This window comes from Athene noctua, chromosome 13 (assembly GCF_965140245.1).
Source record: "Athene noctua chromosome 13, bAthNoc1.hap1.1, whole genome shotgun sequence".
Classification (NCBI taxonomy): domain Eukaryota; kingdom Metazoa; phylum Chordata; class Aves; order Strigiformes; family Strigidae; genus Athene; species Athene noctua.
The window spans coordinates 982866-1005576 of NC_134049.1; the positions used below are offsets into that span (position 1 = coordinate 982866).

A 22711-nucleotide genomic window follows, 5' to 3' on the forward strand; every position below is an offset into this window, starting at 1 on the left:
TTAAAAAAAAGATGGCACATTTATTGCTACATAAATGTTATATACATAGTGTTTTCTGTTACATTGACAGAAATTTTTTTGAACTTCTTGCTGCTGGTTGGAAAGGTTTATCAGCAATACCTTGAAATTTGACACAGGGTACAAATCTGCAATAAACCAACAATGGAAACTGGAGAACAAGATGAGAAGCAATTCATCTCGGACAATTAGCTCTTACAATACTCCATAGGTACTACACGGTATGCTAGAACCCTACTATGGTCTTACAATGCTATTGTAAATTTCTGATATTAATGAACAGGTTATGGTAAATAACCCTACATTTTTACTACCTAATATAGTAAAATAAAGTAAGAAACTTTTTACTGAAAACTTTTTCGATTTCAAAAATCTAGAAAGAGTAATATTTAGAATTCAAGAAATTTTCTTACAAGATTATTGTATAAAAGACTAGCTACAGTGAAAAATAAGCCAAATGTTTTTTTCTTTCTATTTTATGAAGGAAAGCTTCTGGGCATACTGCAAAGTCTAATATAGCCAAAAAGACAACAAGCTTAGAAGGAAAAAGGCCAGGCAGTGGCACGTGATCACTTTCACACGTCATAAGCAACAAATTTGTTTAGCTGATAAACACTGAAATGAAGAACAAGGCCACAGATATAATCAGGTGTTATCTGATGAGATATGCAAATTAAAGTAATAGAAATGAGTCCACTAATTCCACGAACTGTTTTGTTAGGAACCATCCAAAACATGAGCTTAAATTCATTAGTTTATTTTAACCATCCATCTTTTGTTCTTTCAAATTAAATGACTTCATAAAAATTATTGGTTTGTTCCTGTTTCGTGTGTGAACCAATTGCCAGTGATGAAAGATGCCCTACAGAAACAACAGCTCGGACAACCTCGGCTTAGGAAGTTTCCTCCCATGGTCATTGCAGTGGAAGACAGTTTCCATGGAAGTTCAGAGGGGTTTGAGCCACTTCCCCACGTCTGGGACACGGGAATACTCGGGGACGCTGTTCTGGTGGGGGTTACTGCGGCTATGGCCTGGGAGGGGGCATTCCTCTGCATTTGATTCACACCATCTTCTTGTCGCCACTGAGGAGCCATGCGAGAATGACAATTAATGTGTACAGGAAGGAAAAACTGGTGACCATTGCTCTTATATTCCATTACGTAGGTAAGCCCACCTTACTGGTGGCTCTATCATCACACTACCTGCCACGGTGAATTCAGGATTTTACTATTCACCAAAATTACAGCCTGAAAAAAATCTCCTTTGTATTTTAATGCATTTTGTGCTTACGTACAGCTAACACTTTACATGTACTATATGTAGTACTTACTGCTCGGAAAACAAAGCAACTCTAACAAAGTAGATTCTCCCCACCCAATTTACACTTCACGTTACAAGCTTTACTATGAAGCCTAGAAGCCTAAAAAGGTTTTGTTTATAATTAGAAAAAAAAAAAATGTTGGAGGAAAGTCTGAGGGAAAACAAAATCACTTTTTAAATCCAAGAAACGTTATGGTCACAGTATTGCTCCTGCCTGCGGCCTTCAGGAGGCCTCTGAGGGGCTTGAGGCACGGAGCTGGGCGTGGAAGGGGAACTATGACCATAACTGTTCAGATTACCAGAGACCAAAAAGAACATAAAAAAAGCTATACCAAGGAAGAGTTTCCTATTGCATGGAAAACACTAGTCATATGGCAAAAGGAGAGGAAAGGACAACAAAAGACTTTTCCCTTCCTTTTTTAAGACACTAATAGGTATGCTGGGAATGCTACGGGTCGACGGTTGTCACTGCTTTGTTCTCTGAATGTGAACAGCTTTAGTGAATGCTGGCATCCAGCTGAAATCTTATCAGCTTTTAACATGTTAACTTTTCCCTTTATATGTAGACCTTTACAGTTCCATAACAATAAATAAAATTTGTAGTTACAATGCATTTGTCAATTCAGTTTAGGCACAAGGCAACTTCCACAATGAGTGGAGAGATCACAACAGTCTCTGATTGTGCAGAAGCGACACACTGCTTGCAACAGAATGATATGTTCAGAGTATTTCATGGGCTGAAATTCGATCTGAAGATCTTGTATCTTCAATCCTGATGCAGGTGTTGACCAGTAGCTTTGATCATAAGATTGCATTTGGGTTTCTTGCTTCAAGTGTTTTCTCCTGTCAGGTTTGTGTCTTCATATAATGTTAGTTGTCTGTGTCCTTGTGAAGAAAGGTCACCTTCTGTGTATCCTACCAATAATTCTGGAATTCTGGAAAGAAATTCAGGAGAACAAGGGGTTATTAGGAAAAGAATCTGTAAGAGGCATAACATCAAGGCTAGAGAACTAATTCCAACTCTATCTGGTGGCATTTTCAGTCAGTTAAGTGCAAAAGAAAATCACATGGAGCAGCCTTGAAATCCTTCCCCCAGAGACACCCTCGCGGGGTGCGATCTGTCCAACTGTTTACTCTCGGGAACACCCTGTTTGGGCTCCGGATACGGGAGGAGGAATGATCTGCACATCTCAGACCCCCGGCCTGTGTCTGACTTTGTCCTCTGAACAGGACAGTACCCAGTGTAACCGCTACTGCTGAAGGGACCCGACGAGCCTTTTCCCGGCAGCGTCACACTTCACTCATCCTACAAAGTTACTGCCATTAAAAAAGCAAAGATACAGTAAACTTTTGAAAGTGGTTCACTGCATTCACAGGGCAAGAACAGACTAGAAAGCCTGCTGTAAATCAAGAATTACCCGACAATTCAGAAGTAGCCTACTGCTCTGGTATGAAGTAAAACAAAGAAACTCAAAACACCTTGTTTCCCAAAAAAACCCATTTCATTTCTGAAGAAAGAAGTTGCCTATAAGGGATGGGGAAACACAAATAAGACTTGGTTTAAATGCTGTTTTGCTGCTTCCTAAGGAACACCAGGGAATAATAAATTTCCATGGGATACATCCTGGCAAGATGCAGGCCTCGACCTTCAGCTAAAGCGGAAGCAAACCAGTCTGTACACACACCCCAACAGACCTCCCCAGGCTAACACCGACTGAAGCGACAGATCAAAGTAAGGGCATCCAACCCAAATTCTTACTCTTTTTGAAAGCAGCAACAGTTCTACTGGTTGGGAGGCACGGAGGAATACTCAAGAATTTTTTCTTATCAAGTTTTTCCCCCATTTTTAAAAAACAACCAACCAATCAACACCACATAATAAACCAAAAGACCAATATTCCTGTCAGGCCTCCCCGTCAGCATGTTTGATATGACCCACTCACTGTGTACTGGGGCTTCTGGAAACGCTGCTTTACCTTGCAAAGCTGAAAACGTGACTTAAAATCTTCACCAGCTTCACTAATACAGATTGTGGTTTAAGATAGTCAGCAATCTCTGTTGGGCATGGGACTGGAGTTAGAAGGACTGGCCTTAAGCCAGGCAGCAAATCTGAGATGAGAACTCTCTTCTCTAAGTGTATCAGCACTAGGACACAATACATGGATTTCTAAATGAACTAATGTGATATTTAGACCATTTAGGATGTATAATTCATCTCTATTATGCCTGGCTTATCTAGCGAGCTGTTAACTGTTCCTCTGATGTCATGCCAAGAAGGCCACCTGAGCCAAGAGATGTAGCCATTGGCAACAACGCATGGAAACGAAGAGACTCCAGTGATGATTTCCTGGGGTTTTGTTTTATTATAAAACTAAACAAATCTGCCTGCTCTTGCTTAGGCTCAGAGCTACGAAGGTGCTCAGCAGCAGAAAGAAGTCTGGCGCTAGTGGCAGCTCAGTAGCTGAGAACAAACCTACCCCGATCCCCCCAGTTTTAGCCAATACAAAGGGACGAGGGACGTACCTGGCTGGTGTTCACATATGACCCATAGGGTTGGTAGTTTCACTCAGGCCAGGGTGGCTTCCTGGGTGTGGTGTTGGCGGCTCTGCCGATACGGCAGAAACTTTTTCTTCTTCCCTTCTCTTAAGGCAGGCTGCTTTAGGGTTTAGGTTTCGTTCTGTAACAGAAAAGTGTTTTTAACATCCCACACGCTGATACCAAGGGGAGTATCGATGCGTTAACCACTGCAGGAAAAACAGTTACGCAGTTTCCCTCTTTTAACTACTCCTGTCCCCATGTTAAAACGCAGGTGTCTAAAGCAGCAGACAAACACTACTGAAGAACCTACCAGGCAGCTCCTAAACTGGTATTTCAAAAAATACTTTACTAGCTGCCTACATACACCTTAAAAAACTTGTCAGAAGTGCCTCCCTTGTCACCAGAAGTTGCTAAGTGCAAAATGAGAACTCTCTGTAATTTACAGTGTAATAACCCAGATTTCTACGGTTCGCTGGTATGCTGAAGTCATACCAACCCTACTGACATCATACCCCTTGTAGTAGAGTTACTGCTTCTTTCCTCACCTCTACTATTAGCCTGCTGTTAGAACAGGGGAGGTTAAATGTCCTAAGTGAGCAGTTCTCTTCATACCCTCAAGTCTGTGAAATCCTATTGTGTCCATCTCGCTGAGATCCAAAGAATATGACAGCAGTCACACAGAGCAGAAGGATTGGGTTTTTTCCAACCCTATTTCACATGAAGTCAGAGCCTGTGGTGGACCGGCTATCAAGATACTTCCATCAGTATGTTTCCACTTCCTCAAGTAGCTTCAATAGATGTAGATTTGGATCTACCTCTCAAATAATGACAGCCTCTAAAGCTCAGCTGTTTCTGTTCTTTAAAATGGCTTTTCATGAATCAAAGTATCAAAGAAGTAAATCACAACGGACAAAAAGCATGTAACATATTCTACCAGCGCATGTTGAGTTCAGTCAACACTGTGAGTGAGGTATTTTCCTAGCCGTCAGTGAATGCTGGTTTGCAGTTTAAGACTGAGGATGCCATTTTAACTGTAAGGGAGAGCACAAGCCCTTCTCTTGCCCTGGACAGGCAGCCCGCTGGGAAGCGCAGTTTGCTGACCCCGGCACACTGACAAGGGGCAGAACCCAGCTCATCTGAGAGGGGCCATTCGGGGCAGAATTGCTCATCCTGCTTCTTCCTGAGTCATTATCAACAGCGTCCTCCTCCATCTCCTAAGGATGAGCACTCCCAAAGAGCCTACTGGGAAAAAAAACCTGCTAACTTTTCTTAATCATGGTTTTCTTTGTTTAAATATGGCTTGCCTAGAAGTTTTAAAGAAGATTTAATTATGTGGAAACTTTGAAAGGAAGTTAATTTACAGTGATTTAGGAAACGGAGATAAAAATGCTAGCCTACAGTTAGAGCTTAAAATCTGAAATGTTTCATTTTGAATAGCACCAATCACAAAATGAGGAGCTTCATTACCAGCAGAGAGAGGACATTGTTTATGCAATTATGTAAGGCAGTGGTGAGAGCTCCTCTGGGCGCCACGCAGAGCCCCGGCCGCTGGCTCCCAGGAGCAGGTGCAGAGGCAGGGCCGCGGTCAGACGGGGAACATAAGGAAGGAAAAGTGCTCAATTTACACTGCCGGTAGAATAGGCCCAATTTAACTGCAAGTACATTTAGAGAAAGTTCTCCACCAGAGACGAAGGATTTGGAAGCGACCTCTGACACCAAGGCAAAAGTGGTTCTATTAATTTTCACACGTAGCTTTCCGTGGGTTACAGAATCTGTGAGAGCAGGGAAATAGACCTGATGGTTTCAATGTCTGAAAACCATGCCTGATGAATGTCACTGCCACTTCTTCATAACATAGAGCTTTATCTTCCAGACTACGGCAAACATTTTCAGACCAAAACAATTCCTAAGGTCAAAGTCTCGGAGATGCTAAGACAGGGCTTTACCACGGCACTAGCTGGTGTCTCATCTGCAGAGCAACCGCTTGCTCTATGTGCCTTGGAAGAACTCTGACCAGAGACACTGAGTTTCTTCATCAAAACTGGGTCAGTAAAACACTGCCTGAAAACACAGCACCTCACCCTTACTACAAAGTAAGCAAGCTTGTCTTAAGTTACTCACTTTGTCACTTTCAATAAACTTTTAACAAGTTGCTTGAATCTCCTGTGCAAAATGCAAGCAACAGATTAGGAAATGGAAGCGAAAACAAGGTACACAAAAATAAAACACCAGCATCGCTCAGTGACGTCGGTGACTCAGCGATGGAGCGCATTAAGCGAACGTAACCCCTGACATCAGCCACATCTGAAAGGCTCTTCCAGTCACTCGATGCGGCTCCGCTGGTGGCACACCGAGGAGGAAGGCTATTCCCTAGCCCAAAGCAGGCTAACGTGAGGACACTGGCCCCTTCACTGCTGCCTGCAGAGAACAGTTTCCGTTGGAAGGGACCTGCAGTGACCACCGGGGCCAAGTGCCTGAGCAGTTCAGGGCTGAGCAGAAGTTAAAGCAAGGTGCCTCACAACTCCAACCTGTCTCTGACACAAGCTTAAAGGCAGCTCAGAAGGTGACTGTAGCTTCACCAACACACGGGAATGGAAGAGCTGAAGAACTGAACGTGGTTCCTAGAACTCTCTTTCCCTGAGAGGGAACTGCACAAAGAATTCTTCCATCTGCACCTACCAATAGGCCCATTATTTCTTTTCTGGAAAAATTTACAAGGAATCAGGGAAAGAAAATACAGGCAAACCCAGCCCTGATTATCAATTAAAGTAGAAGTAGGTTTCCTCCCTCCTCCCCAGCATATATTTAATGCAAAAACCTAAGTAAACACAGTTATGTTCACTGCATTTTAATATTTCAATTATGTGGGGTTCATCTTAAAATAGATCTCTTATTTTTGCTATAGCTTTTATACTACTACATAAGTGCTTGCTACAATTTAAATCAATTTACCTTGAAAACATAGGTGAAGATAGCTAATTGACAGGACCAGGACAAAAAAAGAAACATTAAAGTATAAACCCCATAACCACCTTCTTTCCCCTCTTTATTAAAAAAAAAATATAAATCTTTGCTTTTTCTATAGAACTTCAACATCATTACAGAACAGCAAACATACTTTTAGTAAGTTGTGCAGATTTTGAGACCGAGACTGTTCCGTAACAGAGCTACCAGGCAAACTGCCCCAGCACAGCAACGGGCTACTGACCTCTCACTTGCTGCTCTAGACTGAGGATGACTGCCACAGCCTGGTGAAGAATAAGCAGTTTTGTCTGTGGTTTTTCACTCTTCAGATGAAGCTGACACATACGGCCAAGTTCTTTAAATGCCTCATTAATATCTCGTACACGCAAACGTTCTCTAGCGTTATTTGCCATCCTCCTCTCCTTTTCTCTTTCTATTTTCTGTTCTGGGTTTAAATCCTCATCTTCATTAGTACTGCTGCAAGAAAGTGTAAATAAAAGTATACTGAAATATCACTGGTATTCAGACAAGCGATCCTGCTGCTGGTTCAAAAATTCCAGTTGATGAAATTAAGCTTCTTCCCACTTAATCTTTTTCATACTGAAGTATATTTAAATAATAATGAAAGTGTTAGATATCAGCACATAAGTATTCACAGTAATTCTTGCTGTTCCTGTCTTTTCCAGAAAACAAATGTTAAATGGCTTCTGCCTGAAGAATATCCACAGGATACTGTCTACAGGTGGTAAACATCTCTAGGAAAAGTAGTGGCCACGTGCTGCCCCCTGAAGCACCCGAACTACCGCTTCAGTCAGTTCCTGATGAATGTGCAGTTAAGAGATGACTCAGCCATTCTGTCAGGTGAACAATAAATTATTTCAACAACTAGCTTTTGCTAGTTTCCGATTGATCGGCTTATATAAAAGGCATCTGAGTAACTTTTAATTTAACGTGCTTATTAAAAAGTTTTAGTTTAGTTAAAGACCTTACTGGCCAATTTTAGAACTAATTTTTCTTCCAATACCCAGTGTAGAGCGAAACATTTACATTTAGAATTCTTGTATCACTTCAAATGATTAAGTCGCACAGCCCCTTTTTTAAAACATCGGGCTGTCCAATTCAGTCTGGAACTGTACAAACCCTCTGCTCTCCTACATTTAACACACTAAAATGCCATCAGGCACGCGGTGGTATAGACTCTGCTGCACGCAGTTGCAAAATTCTGATTGTTTACTGTTATCTCAAGCGTCAGCGCTTGTGTCAGGCCTCTCGGGCAGCTCCAGGTGTTTTGTCTGTGACTTGGGAGGGGACAAAGTGTTCAGAAAGGGTGTTTCCCTACGGCACTGCCCCCAGCCTGGGGTGACCAGGCTGCCTCTCCCCCTCTCTACACCTCACACCCAGAAGCGCAGCCTGGCCCCGGTACAAAGGAGCACAGATTTCTAACACTCCCCAACCTCTGTGCTGGGCAGGGCCCTCTCAACCTTTTACCACTTGTATGTACAGGCAGACGTTAGGCAAGGCACTAACATAAGGGAATGCACACTCTTCAGGGCATCTTCCCAGATGGGGGACTAACATAAGGGAATTCTTCAGGGCATCTTCCCAGAAAATCCTCTGTCTTGTATTTAAATTGATGCAAATACTGTAAACTATTTATCCATTTCAGCTGCCTATTCATATATGCACTAAGGTAACACAAAAGCCTTGAAATAAATTTATCAAACTTAAGGACAACATGCTACAGAGCATTAACAAAGCACAAATTCTCTAGGTCATGTCAGGAACCCACCTTGTTCTGCCTCTGGATGAGACTTTGATATCCTTCTGGGAGGACTCATCATCTGATTTCATGTCATCCGATGAGGGGGGTTCATGTATATTTTCATCCTTCTCCTTATGTTCAGACTTGATTTCTGTTGGACCTATAGCCACAGACTGGCTCTGTAAGCCACCTGACAATGCTGCAAGCAACCAGAGATCAGTGTGAGTATCACAGGAGTGAAACACTTCAGAGAATCTCAAGCAGATATTGTCAGTGGGAGGCCAGAGCCACCCACAAGTCTGGGGAGACAAGAGGAGGAACCGCACAGAGAAATCCGCGTAACGCTGCTGTACCCGGACGTGCGTCATGGGTTGTAAAGGGCTCGTAATTCATAGGGCAGCTTAAGCAGCCACAGCCTGATCTAAGAAAAACACTGTTCGAGACAAAAGGACATTTGGTGAGGTAAGGAAATTCACACCTCACGTCTGGGCTGCAAATTTAAGGGCAGAGCTGCACTGACAGCGAGGTTTGGGCTTAGGCCAAACGTGCAACACGCACCTGCCTAAATGGTGCAAGCATGCTACAAATGCAACAATACAAATACAATTACTTCTTTAAGCTAAAACCAGAGGGAACTGCAAACACCTGCCTGGAACAACGTCCTCTTACTGGCTAGACCGAAACCCGGCCCCTGCTCACCCTGAACCCCCGGCCGATGCGGGAAGGGCTGCGCGTGCCAGCGTGGGGCGCCCTGCAGCCCCCTGCCGAGCCCCGACACAGGGCACTGCGCTGCCCCACGCCTGACAGGGCTGCTCCTGGAACTGCTGCAGGGATCCCCAACTGCGGTGGTTTACAGGACTTGGAATTACTTTCCATTTCTCAGCATTATCTATGTCCCTGTCGTCCGTGTCGGTGCACGTTTACCGAGACCCACAGCCTCGCTGGCTCTGGATTACTGCAGACCCCGTTCAGCATTAACTATCACTGGGAAGTTACCTCTGTAGCTTTCTTGTGTTTTATGATTTAGTTCTGTGCTCTGGGCAGAAACTGTACTGGGAAGGACTGAATGGTTGCTGTTGAGGCTGACACTTTCTTCCCGATGAGTCCCAACCTAAAGCAAAGCAAAGCAAACGTTTCTATTAAAGATGTGATTATTCAAAGAAATAGTCCAAATACAGAAGTGGATTAGACACTAAATTAAAGTTCTACCTCAGGACAAGAAAGATTTACTTGAAAGACACCGTTACACTAAACCGCTTGATCAGACCATATTGGATTAAGGTGTTTCAAGCAGCGACCAACACCTGTTTGGAATAATGCAGCAACCTAGGAAATGTTTTTTTTTCCAGCATTTTCCCACAAAAAACTACAGAATTTTCTCCTTGATTTATACCCGAGGGGTGTAAGATTTGATTAACCTTTGATTGCTTTAAACTAACACAACCATCAACCCTAGTACTTGTAACATTGTGATGCTTAAAAGAAAATCACAGAGAATGATGGACTTCACCACACGAGAAGTGTGTACACTGTCCCACACTCATGCATGGATACATACACACGTCTATTTATAAAACATAAAGAACATCTCCTCACATCTTGTTTTCTGCAACAGGATTAAGAACTGGATCCAATATCGAACTATTATTTTATTCATTTTAGTAATTCTCTCATTTTCTTCCTTTCTCAGCTAAATACATTTAGTTGAGTCCCATTACAGGTTTTTATCATACAAAAATAATCCAGGCATCTAACTATTCTTACCACCTCTCTCAGTATTTTCTAATCTGCTCCTTCATAAAACATCATGATTAAATTTCTAAGTGGCAAGCATGAAAAGTCTTTAAGAAAAAAATCTAATTTTGCATAAACTTGAATTAATGATACTTGTGTAAGATAGCTAGGAGTGCACATACCTAGCTTGGAGAGGCAAACTCGTTAAAAACCTGCTGCTCAATACAGAATACTCTTACGAATGCAAACCTCTATAAAAAGAATATTCTTTTGTTTGAAAAAGGAAGAGATAAAGACACACTGCCTATATTTAAATAATTTGGAATACAGACCATTTAGAGCTTTTGATTCCTAAAGACACAAAAGTCCTTCAATATTTATAATACAACCAACATAATACAATTAAACAGTTAAAAAACTGAACAAAGATGAGGGATTCTACTATTATTTGTACAGTTACAAAAAATTGGCTGCAGATGAAGCTTTTTATTGGAACAGTAGCAAACATGTCAACTAGAAGATTAAGCCTTTAATTAAATAGGTTTATTGCCTGGAGTTACACATGAGAACCACTGTTTTTCAATAAATCCTTCAATCCTAGTAAACTGCTGAGCTTTGAATCCCTCTTGAGTAATTAATGCAGCTTTTACCTTTCATGTCTTAGTACGGGTTTTACCCAGAGAGAGATAAATACCCTTATGCAAGTTTATCCTTTGTTTAATATACACTCCTTCCTGTAAGCTAACGCACAGGAACAAGAAAGGAAAGGGGGGGGGGGAACCCCCCTGACAACCCACAGCTAATATCAGGTCATTCCAGGCTGCTATTTGTATCTATTGTTCTGCAGAAAATCTCCTCTTGTATACTGCGGAATATCTGTTGCTATTTAAAGTATATTTTATCTCCCTTTGTGTGTAACGGACTTTGTCTGGGAAAAGTTCTACCGTGGATACAGTCATCTCTTGTGAGTGCTGGGAATTCACTGGGAGTAAGGAGGGAAGCCCGTGTCTTCCAGCCTGCAAGACAAAACTCTTTACAATGGGAATGTGAAACTCATTTTCCACACTGAACTTCCCAAACCGGGTCCTTCCCTAATTCTGCCCTGCAGGTTGTGTGTTTTATTTTATTCTTCTGGTCATGCTTAGTCCTGACACATGAGGGTGCTTTTATTCAAGCTACAGGCTATTAATCACTTCAGGGCCAGGTTTGTTCCAAAATCTACTTCTTAAAAAAGACCAAAGTTTCTTAAAGCTGCGTACAAATGTAGCAGCTGCCAGAACCGTGGCAACGCTCAAATCTAGAGCTTATCTAAAAGCGACAGATTAGCAAATCAGTTCTGATAAACACAGAAAACAGAAATAAAAACTGAGCTCAGGTCCACGCTCCAGTCCTTTGAAACATGCTTATAAACTCCAAGCGTGCAATTTAGATTAACAAGATTTATACAGAAATCCTAAGAGCTGAAGTGTTACATAACTGACCACAACACGGATTTTTATCTCTGATCTGTGGTGTGCTAGAAAATCCAAACTGCCAAGGCAAAACCCCCGAGGCAGAAGAGCTGCTCTAGGTCACTGCACTCCCTCGGGAGCCAAGAGCTCCTCCGTAAGCACAGCGTCTCCGCAACTGCCTCAGGGTCCCGGCGCGGAGCTTCAGGGTCTCCAACACCCCGGTTCGAAAACGGAGTTTGCTTTTCTCTCCCTCCGCTCCCAGCTCGCAGGAGGCGGCTCCCCGCACCGGCATTTCAATGGGCGCGGCCTGGGGCTGCCCTCGGGCCTCCGGAAAGGCACTGCACCCCTCGGCCCCCACTCCTGCCACTGCCCTGACTCCCGGGAAACGCTCCCCCGGCGCCGAGCGGGCTGCGGCCGCGCCTGTCCGGCTCCCGGGCGGGGACCCCCGGCGGCGGCGCGGAGCCCCCCGGAGCCCCCCCCGGCCCCGCAGGGCCCCCCCCGGGACCGCAGAGGCCCCCAGAGCCCCCCCGGGCCCGGCCCGCACCCCTCGCTCCCGCCGGAAGCGGCGCCGCCCCCCAGCGCTTCCCGCCAGCTGCGCGGGGCGGGGCCTCATTAGCATACAGCTGGGCGGGGCCTCATTAGCATACAGCTGGGCGCTCCGCCGCAGCCCCGCCCCCTCGGCGGCGCCTTTGAGGTGTTCCAGGGCGAACCGGGCCCGCCCCGCGCCCCCCGGCACCGCCCCGCGCCCCCCGGCACCGAGCGGCCGAGCCGGCGCCCACGGGCGGGAGGGGCGCGAAAAACCGGGGAGCAACGGCAGAGCGCCCCCGCTTGTTCATCACCGCCCTCCCGCTCCCCCCGACGCCGACAAGCCACACCGGAGGGTTCGCAGCACCCCCGGCCCGGCCCCCCGAAACCGGTCTGGAGCACCGGGATCCCGAGTGCGCCACCGACAACGTCACCGGTTCCCGGGCGACGCGTGCCTGCTTCTGTGCGCTTCACGGAGGGCTCGCACACAGGGCAATCTGCAGCCACGGCCCGAGGCAGCTTAAGAAAAATAAACACGCGCAGAACTGATTTCTGTTGACTGAAGTGATAACATTTGGGATCTGAAACCAGAAAACCAGTGTTTCTGGCAACTAAATAAAAACTAGACAAGTCATGGCAACCGATGACACACTACGGCCCGAGAACTGCGACAGACACGCGGGGAAAGGACAACCTTTGTCCTCTTAATATCGGTCCTGCATCTCCAGTTTGATATTAATTTTGAACTCTTAGCAATAAAAGCTTTTAAAACTGGGGGGGGGGGGGATCACTCTTTGAATGTATTTGCTCTAGGACTTACCTAAGCATATTTCAAAATACACGCGCTTTTCAAGCCGTACCTGGCCACCGTCACGGCCACCATTTTAACTAAGACACAATTAAGACATTGCGAAGCGCTTTGCTATCCCGATTTTCACACTCGAGGCAGCTCAGGGCTGCCCGGGGGAAGCACAGTCTCTGCAGGGAAATACTAACACCGGGCAGGCTCTGAGCAGAGGCGGGTGTTGGCAGAGCAGCTCCGAGTGCCCTCTGGGGCTCTTACACCGCGGCAGACACGGGGCACAAAGAGGAACATCACCCATTTTCTTGGGTTCCTGTTATACCTGGAAAAAACCCTGTGACTTAAGGATTGAGTTTCATCCTTAACTGAGTTTCTAGGCCTTTTGTTTATTTATTTTTAATCAATTCAGGCTGTTCTTTTTCCATTGTATTACAATGACAAATAAAAAGCAGCTTGAATAAGAACAAAAAGAGTATTACTTCTTAACTTTTCAATAATACATGAAATAAAGCACAAATCAACTTCAAAGGCCACTTAGCAAATATTTGATGAGTTTGAGATATTAAAAATCTATTTGAATAAGTCTAATGGCCAGCCCAGCTAAAAAGAAAACAAGACCATTCAGAGCGAGCAGGAAATGAAGTCAACTAGAGTTTTAAAATAAATCTGGCTCAAAAATTAAGCAAATGTTAAAATAAAACCATGTCTGGTTACACTAATTACATAAAAAGGAGTTAAATTACTCATTTCCTAGCTCCTTCTGCCAAGATCATCTTCTTCAAGGGAAATTAAATTTATTTTTTTTTCTCTTTTTTTCCTAAAGAACAAAAATGTTTTGTATAATGATCCCCCCCCTCCCTCAACAAGGAAGTTTAATTTAGTGCTGAATCCCAATGAACATTTCTTGACCAAAAACCCCTACAAGCACATCAAACAGAACTAGGTAAACACCCTTATCGGTGGTGACATTTCTCACTATGTTAGCCAATACTCATTATTTTCTTAAAATTTACTGGAGGTCCTCTGAAGTGAAGCAGTATTTCGTTTCTGAACAAAGCCTAGATCTTACAGTCCAGGTTGTTGTGTCAAATTCTCTGCTCTACTACATTTACTATTTTAAGAAAAGCCAACAGTAGGTAAGTAGAGTCTGAAGTGAACTGATTACTGACTGCTGCGAGGATCACACCTCACTGCCCCCACCACCAATAAACCACTCGGCTTCCAGGACAGCCAGCTGTGCCAGCCTCTGCTCTGTCCACCTCTCAGGACTCCATCCTAAGTCCTGCTGAGTTCCTCAACTGCAGACGATGGCAAAGGGACCCCGCGGGGACCCGGCAAGGCCGCGGCGGCCGGCTGCCTTCTGCTGCAGCCAATCATTCTGAGGTAACAAAATCAAGCTTAATTCAAGAAATTCTTTGGCTGAGTCACTTTTCAAGCCAAAACTGATCTGCAAGCTTGTTTTACCAGTGAGGATGAAATGTAAAAGCAGGCATTTTCTTCACTTTCCTAATCTAAGTTTTTTTCTACCAGACAGCAAGCATCCTTCAATCAAAACTGCCCATCAGTCATTAGATGATAAATCCAGTCTGTATTAAGTTACAGAACTACATTAAACTACAGCAGACTGAGGAACCTTCCTGCATTTTGGACAGTCCTTTTCCCACTGTCACCTATTTTAACCAAAACAGAGTTGATAAAATATCACAGCTTAGGTTAAAAGAGAAACAAGAGATTTTCACGTGCAGTTCAGCACTATCTGCGTTTGCCTGCCTCTGGCTTCGCAGTACTGGAGGGTTCCAAAGTCAGAACAATTTTGTCACTGCAATATCAGTCACTGACTTCATGAGACCTAGTTAAAAAAAATAAAGTTTTCTTTTGTATGACTAAAATTTCAGTCTACGCCAGAACACTGTAGAATTCTCCCCTTAACAATATTCTTTAAATATTAAATGTGAGGCAGTATTAAGAAAAAAATTCCACGGCATTATGCATCGCTTCCTTCATTACTAAAAGTAACTGTGAACTTGTATAGAAACCTAAACTGGACGTGCGTTTGGAAAGTGCCCCCCTCCCCAAAGGGGCCCAAACACACGCAGTTATAGAGAGGAACCAGTTCTGTTTGATGTTTACTGCACTGGTTCTGAAATTAATATAAACGCTTGTGTGACGTGCGAATGGGAGAGCCTGGAACTAATTCTGTTTTATAGAATACAAACCCTTCAGCAATTGGGGTACCTAATTATTTTGATGATAGGTGAAATTTTGCCTTGATCACTCAGTACCCAGCTGTGAATCTGTTTTATAACAGAAAATTTCACAGCATGTAACTGGTCTTTAAAATTACGCTGTAAACATGCAAACACATGGCACCACTAAAATAAGCATGTTTTAAAAAGCTCTTTTCCTTTAAGTGTTTCTGAGAAGAGGGGAATGAAAAAGGGCAGCGAGCAATGCTACAAATAGATTTCGTTTACTGCATAATGCTTTTAACATATTTCTGATCTATGAAAAGCTCGACTACATTTTTTCAGAACAGTTCACATTTTTAAACTAAAAGAGATGGATTGAATTTATTTCACTCTTCTTGGGGATTAATCTAAAAGTTGTTTCCTCTTCATTGTTACTTACACTACAGCTGTGCTCAAACTCCTTTTCATTTAGAAAAAAAAAAAACGTTTAAATTTTGAGCCTGCGCACACTATGGTTCCACATTCCAGCAGCTTCCTCCCAGTCCTCTGCCAGCATCTGCTATTGAAGACTAGTTCCAATTTACAATAAACAGCTTTTCCAGACCAGAACACTTGAAATTCAGTCCTTCTTGACTGCTTTTCCCATTCAATCTCCCTATTCACCATTTCAAGGAGAAAACTGTTCTGCCAATTATTACACATCTGGAAAAAATGCATGTATAAGCTGAAATGCTCTCAGCAGAAAGTTTCAGCTTTCTGCATATGGTCACAGCAGGATTTTATGGGCCACTGACCAGGCCAAAGTCTAAGTTTTCCCATCTTTCTCCTCCCCCTCACTTCTGCCCACCCCCACCCCAACCCTCTAATTGGAAACCCATAGCAGGTGCAAGTTGTCTGCCATCTTTCCCTCCACAAGGATCTCGAGTGATTTCTTGTGGTGTTAGTCTTACAGTCCAGTTTTAACTCTCTAGGCTCTGTGATAGTTTAAACGCATCAGCTGTAATTGCTTTGCATAAACATACACGTGTTTAAAACCAGCATTACCATTGATGCTTGTCTGTTGGCTGTCACAAGGCTAGATGCTCCGTAATTTGAGTTCAGGCTCCCAATTGGCCCGTTGTGGGATGGTCCCAATAAACTGTGTATATCTGCATGGCCACCTGCCAGGCTCGTCGAGGGCCCCACGGCATGGTTTCGTAGTACGTGGATGGCGTCGTCGAGCCTGTCCAAGCGATCCTCCATGCGGGACTGCTGCGGGGATGGAAGGGGGACAGGACACCCGTCACTGAACACACCCGCACACTCGCACTCTAACAGCTTCTGCCTCGGAGATATTAAAGACAGAAGGTGAAATGCAGTATCAAAAGACTCTGAAAGCACCTACCAGCACTACAAACAGAAAAAGGAAAAGATATCTGGAGATTCTGCTCAAGATAGCATTCATTCCACAAATAGGTGGCAGCTTTTCAAGTGAAGCTTATTATAAGGTTAATGTTACTCAGCTTCTATTACGTAGCATGAACATGAAAAAAAGGAAGTGCTACAAAATAAGCTATACAATACAGGACGAGAAAGAAGGATCATAAAATCAGCCTCGCCACGCTGGTTACAGTTAAGAGAGGCAGTGGCTTTCTGAGAACCTGTATTACAATAAAAACTGGACGAAACTTTCAGCTACCATTTTCTAAAAGGGATCTTTAAACGGATTAGATATCTCAGAAATAAAAGTGAGTTCAGTATGTTACTGCAGAAAAGTCTGTCTTAAAATTACCTTCCTTAAAAAAAAAAGACCAAAAAAACCCCAAAGCAAAACCAGTTCTGATGCTACAGCTCTCTAGAAACTGAAATAGCAGAACGTTCGAGTCAAAAGATGGGTCATATGCTACACTAGGGTTTAATGGGGAATCCGAAGGAAGCATTAATTGAAACACAAAAAGGCACCATCTAAAGTGAAATAGTACCTCACAGACATCCTTTAAGAAGGACATTGCATCTTGCAAATGCTCGTGAAGTTGCTGTTCAACTCGATTTTTCTGGCAAAGTCAAGACAGAACAGGAAGCAAAGCACAGGTTAAGATTAATTCAAAAAAGAGGTGAGGAAACAGCTGATGTGCATGTCAGCAATAAATTGTTAGTCAAGTTAATGCAACAGAGATCTGATTATATTAAGATAAGAAAAGGCTAATATTTAACACTGCAGTTATGTTAGGATTCTACATATCAATTATATTTAATTGCAAAAATATTGAAGAAAAGAAAACTGATTTAGCTTAAATTTATTCTTGTTAGACAGAAAAAAAGAAATTACATCTGTGAAAACTAGGAATACTAACAGGTAATCAAAACCTTCTCTCAAATTTTTCCCCTTTCCTTCCCGACGCTGTATCAGAAATTTAAGAAAGAAGTCAGTAACTTAAATCCTCTGCTGAATCTTCAAAAGAAGAAAATTTACAATGCTGTAGATTATTTCCTGCGTGTTTTTCTGTAAAATGTTTGATTAATTAACAAATGAACATTCCCCAGTAACAAATAATAATTACACACAAAATATATTAATACTTTAATGACAGTGTAATGAAAAAAGCCCCAGAGACTACGATTGCAGGGAGAGGGGGGGAAGGACATGTAAATGCGAAGGCATGAAGTCTTTATCTTTCCTCCAGACTGAACTTTAGATAAGAATTAGCTATGGATTTGTGAAAAGGTACCAGAATCTCGTAACAGCGCTTTAGCACCAGCTGTCCTCAGCACAGAAGCCTGATGCCCAAGGAACAGATGGTGAAAGACACACCCTGCACGTCTTATATTGTTCGACTGAACAGGCCATTTGTTAGCAAAGAATTCATTTGTAATGCTATCCCACTGTTCCCTTTAATGATATGCAGGATTTATACAAAACCAAGCCTTCAACTCTTAAGCAAAAAGTACTGTGTTGCTTTCAACAATTCTTACCAAGGAGTGTAGAGAGTTTTCATAGTTGGGAGATGAGGGGGCTTGTCCTCCACTCCTAGACCACTGACTGGCACCTGTCAAAATTGTCTAAGTTAACACACAGATTTATGCAGCATAAGTGGGAAGCAGAGATGCAAAATTTCTCAACATAATTAAAATCAACATATTCTGCATAAAGGTAAGCCAACATATGGGAATACAAAGGAGGACAAATTCCTTCATTCTGCCTTACTGAGAGATAATCTTTATATCCTGGCATCTGCAGGGTTAGACACATCATCAGTGACAAAGCAGTGACATCTTCAAAAAACTTCCACATTAAAAAAGTGGACTAAACACCCCCACCCCCCCGTATCTTAAATACCTGCCTTCTGCCAGTGTCACCGTGAAAAGATTGCTGAATTCTTTCTTCTTCAGATTACGTTCAGTACATGTAGGCATATCTTTAACAGTGTTCAAATATACAACAAAAATCTTTAAAGAAATCATTAAATGGACACTGAATTGAGGGTAAGAGGAAAGCTATTTTTACGACACCTCTCTAACGAAATAAGGAAACTTAAAACTAGATCTAAAAGCTTTATGTTGTCTAGTTCTACACTATGTCACTTTAGATTATAATGCATTTCAAGTTCAGGAGAGTAAAAATACATCTAAGTTACTCCCATTTGTTATTTCAGATACATTTAAGGGAAATGGGCAGCTAAAGAATCACTGACTGTGCAACAAATCAACAATTATATCCATATTACCTATAGGCTGCAAATTCAAATGTATATCCATTCTAATTTGACATAAATCTACCTAATTACCATGTAAAATTTAAAAATAATTAGATGTGAAACGCAGTAACTAATAAAGCAGTACTTTTAAACAAAGCCCTGAAGTAGTACAACATGTATTTTTCTCACCAACTAATAATGCATCTTTTATAAAGATACTACATTAAATTCTATGGCCATTAGAGACAGCTTCCTTTCAGCCATACAAATGTAATAATAAAGCAATTACATTAATAAATTATGGACATACAATCCAAAGCAGCTCATTAAAGGAAGAGCCTGTGGGCTTGTTCTTTCAATAACAGCCAGAGCTGTACGTCTGGAAAACTGGGAAAAGGTTTAATAACATTACAGTCCCTTTGTTCAGAGAGCTGCAAGTAGTTACCTTTTAAAGAAAGGGTTTTACTTAACAAAAAGAGTACAGCTTGCACAGCTATTAAAATACCTAAATATTTCCTTTCTAATTAAAAAAAAAACCCAAAACATCTCCAATTTCATAAAAGCCCAGAGCTGCCATAACTGTGCTGGAATTCTCTTTTAAAATATAACGACATCAGTAAGTTCATCATTACCAGTTTTCACTTCACACAGCCACTCTGGGTCTGGAGTCTCCCTCTGCATTACTGTCATTCCTGAACTTGGGAATAATGCTTGGGGTCTCATTTATTTTTGCAAAGCATTAATGAAACCACCTTGGAATATTCTGGCTCAGTGTAATGTTCGAATTTTTATCTGGTCAAAACTCAATTTTAGAGACAAGACCATGGTCAAGGCTTTAACAAGTGCTCACTACTAACAGGACTGAGGGTGCTACTTCTACAACAAAGGATCAGGTGAGTATTGAGCAGAAAGGCAACCAGTTAATAAAAGAAAGTGAAAAGACTCAAAGCCTGTGCATCTAGTCTGACAAATTTGGTTTTTCATTGTTTGTGGGATTTTTTGGTTTTTGGTTTGGGTTTGTTGGGTTTTTTTAATGGCAAAAGGTACCATTTCCTTACTGTGAGCCCAGAGCAAAACTCAGAGTGGGACTTCCCACGCAGGAAACACAAAGACAGGGAGGTGAACACTCAACAACCCTCAGAGGAGAAACCCAACTGCAACCTGCAGTTTTCAATCACACCTCTAGTCATGCTCGAGCTCTGTCTGAGCGATGGCACCTACTCGGACTCCCCACACTCAGACACCCCACACTCTGTGTGCCCACACTCGGACACCCCCCACTCTGTGTGCCCACACTCGGACACCCCCCACTCTGTGTGCCCACACTCGGACACCCCACACTCTGTGTGCCCACACTCGGACACCCCCCACTCTGTGTGCCCACACTCAGACACCCCACACTCAGACACCCCACACTCTGTGTGCCCACACTCGGACACCCCACACTCTGTGTGCCCACACTCGGACACCCCACACTCGGACTCCCCACACTCGGACTCCCCACACTCGGACTCCCCACACTCGGACTCCCCACACTCGGACTCCCCACACTCGGACTCCCCACACTCAGACTCCCCACACTCAGACTCCCCACACTCAGACTCCCCACACTCAGACTCCCCACACTCAGACTCCCCACACTCAGACTCCCCACACTCAGACTCCCCACACTCAGACTCCCCACACTCAGACTCCCCACACTCAGACTCCCCACACTCAGACTCCCCACACTCAGACTCCCCACACTCAGACTCCCCACACTCAGACTCCCCACACTCAGACTCCCCACACTCAGACTCCCCACACTCAGACTCCCCACACTCAGACTCCCCACACTCAGACTCCCCACACTCAGACTCCCCACACTCAGACTCCCCACACTCAGACTCCCCACACTCAGACTCCCCACACTCAGACTCCCCACACTCAGACTCCCCACACTCAGACTCCCCACACTCAGACTCCCCACACTCAGACTCCCCACACTCAGACTCCCCACACTCAGACTCCCCACACTCAGACTCCCCACACTCAGACTCCCCACACTCAGACTCCCCACACTCAGACTCCCCACACTCAGACTCCCCACACTCAGACTCCCCACACTCAGACTCCCCACACTCAGACTCCCCACACTCAGACTCCCCACACTCAGACTCCCCACACTCAGACTCCCCACACTCAGACTCCCCACACTCAGACTCCCCACACTCAGACTCCCCACACTCAGACTCCCCACACTCAGACTCCCCACACTCAGACTCCCCACACTCAGACTCCCCACACTCAGACTCCCCACACTCAGACTCCCCACACTCAGACTCCCCACACGCGGACACCCCAGCTCGCAGGTTGCCAGATGGCACCGATTTCCTGTTTTCCTCATTCCGCTCCCCCTCCTAGAAGTTTGTGCATGAAATCCACCAATTATGTTAAAAAGCATCCTGGCACCAGGAGCCCTGCAATTAACAACTGCAGCTTTACTGCAGCACCAACATAGCAGCATGAAAAAACAAATAAGCCAGGCAAATGTTGGGATTTACAGGGGTCATCAATAGTAATCACTGTAGTATTGTTCTTACTCCCCGCGTCTCCCCACGGCTAATCCTCCGGCTCCCGTTCCGAGTCCCCAGAGGGCTGGTTTTCCATCCTCAGAGCCCACCGAACCTTTCTGAATACCTCTGAGCCTGGGAGAAGGATTCTTAAAATACCAAGGCTCGGGCTATTCAGATCCGTGTATAAGCTTCACACACATATCCACAGTCAGTAAAACTATGCAAGAAGCTAAGCTCTGGGCATGTTCATGTAAAATTAGAAATTAAATGAGGACAGGAAAGATGAGACACACACTATTGTCTCATGGTATTTGGGAGTTGTCATCATGTTGTTCTCAAAGCTTTTACTTAATTTAATAAAAAAATGTTGTTAGTCCTTATTCAGTACCATAAAGAGCCAAACACGAGCGTGTCTCATGAAGTTACTCTCTCTCAGTGACAGAGTGCTCCTACTGTAATTTGCAATTAGAGATAGGTAAATTATGACTTAGTCAGATCTGTAATACTAAGAATGCTAAATGAACAAAGGTCTAGCTGCAAGAGAGGAGGATCACAATGAAGGCTAAAATGCGCCAAAATATATTATTTTAGTATACATAAAACATTTGTTTTATCTGCAGTAACTTTTTGGGTCAGGACAGAAAATGGCTACCAGGAGTATAAATAGCAATAAATACAGTAGTGATTACATTGTGCTTCACTGTGTTTTGAGTGACTCATCTGGGAATAAAGATAAAAGTCCAGATTCATAAATGAAGGTAATTAACTACTGGAGCCATTTACCAAAGGCTTGATAAATCCAGTATCACTGGAATTAAAGGGGGTGGGTGGGAGGGGATGGCTGTGAAGCAGATGCCAATTCTGTGCCTGAGCAGCGTTCCAGTATTATTTGTTTGTACCTGCTACTGTCTTAGCCATCAGAATAAGGAACACGAATCCCAGTGCAAACTGTGAAGAGATTTACATTCCATACAGGCTCCAACAGAGGAAGGCATCAACACTGAAGGGGAAAACCCGAATTTTAGGGACCTTAAATTTGTTCTGAACCCAGAAATTAGCTAGTGCTTTCACGCTTCCAAAATCAGGTGCGGTATCTAATCACGGAACTCCAATTTTAAACACCATGAAATGTCAGAACTTCTTTCTTCCAGCCACAAAGTATTTTCAGTACTTGCTTT

At 43.5% G+C, this 22711-nt stretch overlaps 1 protein-coding gene across 4 annotated transcripts in view; it reads right to left on the minus strand.

The window, feature by feature from the left end:
* Nucleotides 1-22711, minus strand: part of TCF12 (transcription factor 12) — a 171180-nt gene continuing 148469 nt past the window's right edge. For 2 of the 4 annotated variants that reach the window (XM_074917466.1, XM_074917467.1), the window contains 7 exons: nucleotides 18257-18330; nucleotides 16349-16555; nucleotides 9600-9714; nucleotides 8631-8802; nucleotides 7086-7315; nucleotides 3863-4016; nucleotides 1-2274 (listed from right to left, as the gene is read on the minus strand). In XM_074917466.1, the coding sequence (XP_074773567.1) occupies nucleotides 3874-4016; nucleotides 7086-7315; nucleotides 8631-8802; nucleotides 9600-9714; nucleotides 16349-16555; nucleotides 18257-18330 (941 nt within the window). In that variant the 3' untranslated portion in view covers nucleotides 1-2274; nucleotides 3863-3873. Of the gene's footprint in view, nucleotides 2275-3862; nucleotides 4017-7085; nucleotides 7319-8630; nucleotides 8803-9599; nucleotides 9715-16348; nucleotides 16556-17265; nucleotides 17338-18256; nucleotides 18331-22711 lie in introns of all 4 variants that reach the window. The other 2 variants (XM_074917465.1, XM_074917464.1) reach the window with 2 other exon arrangements.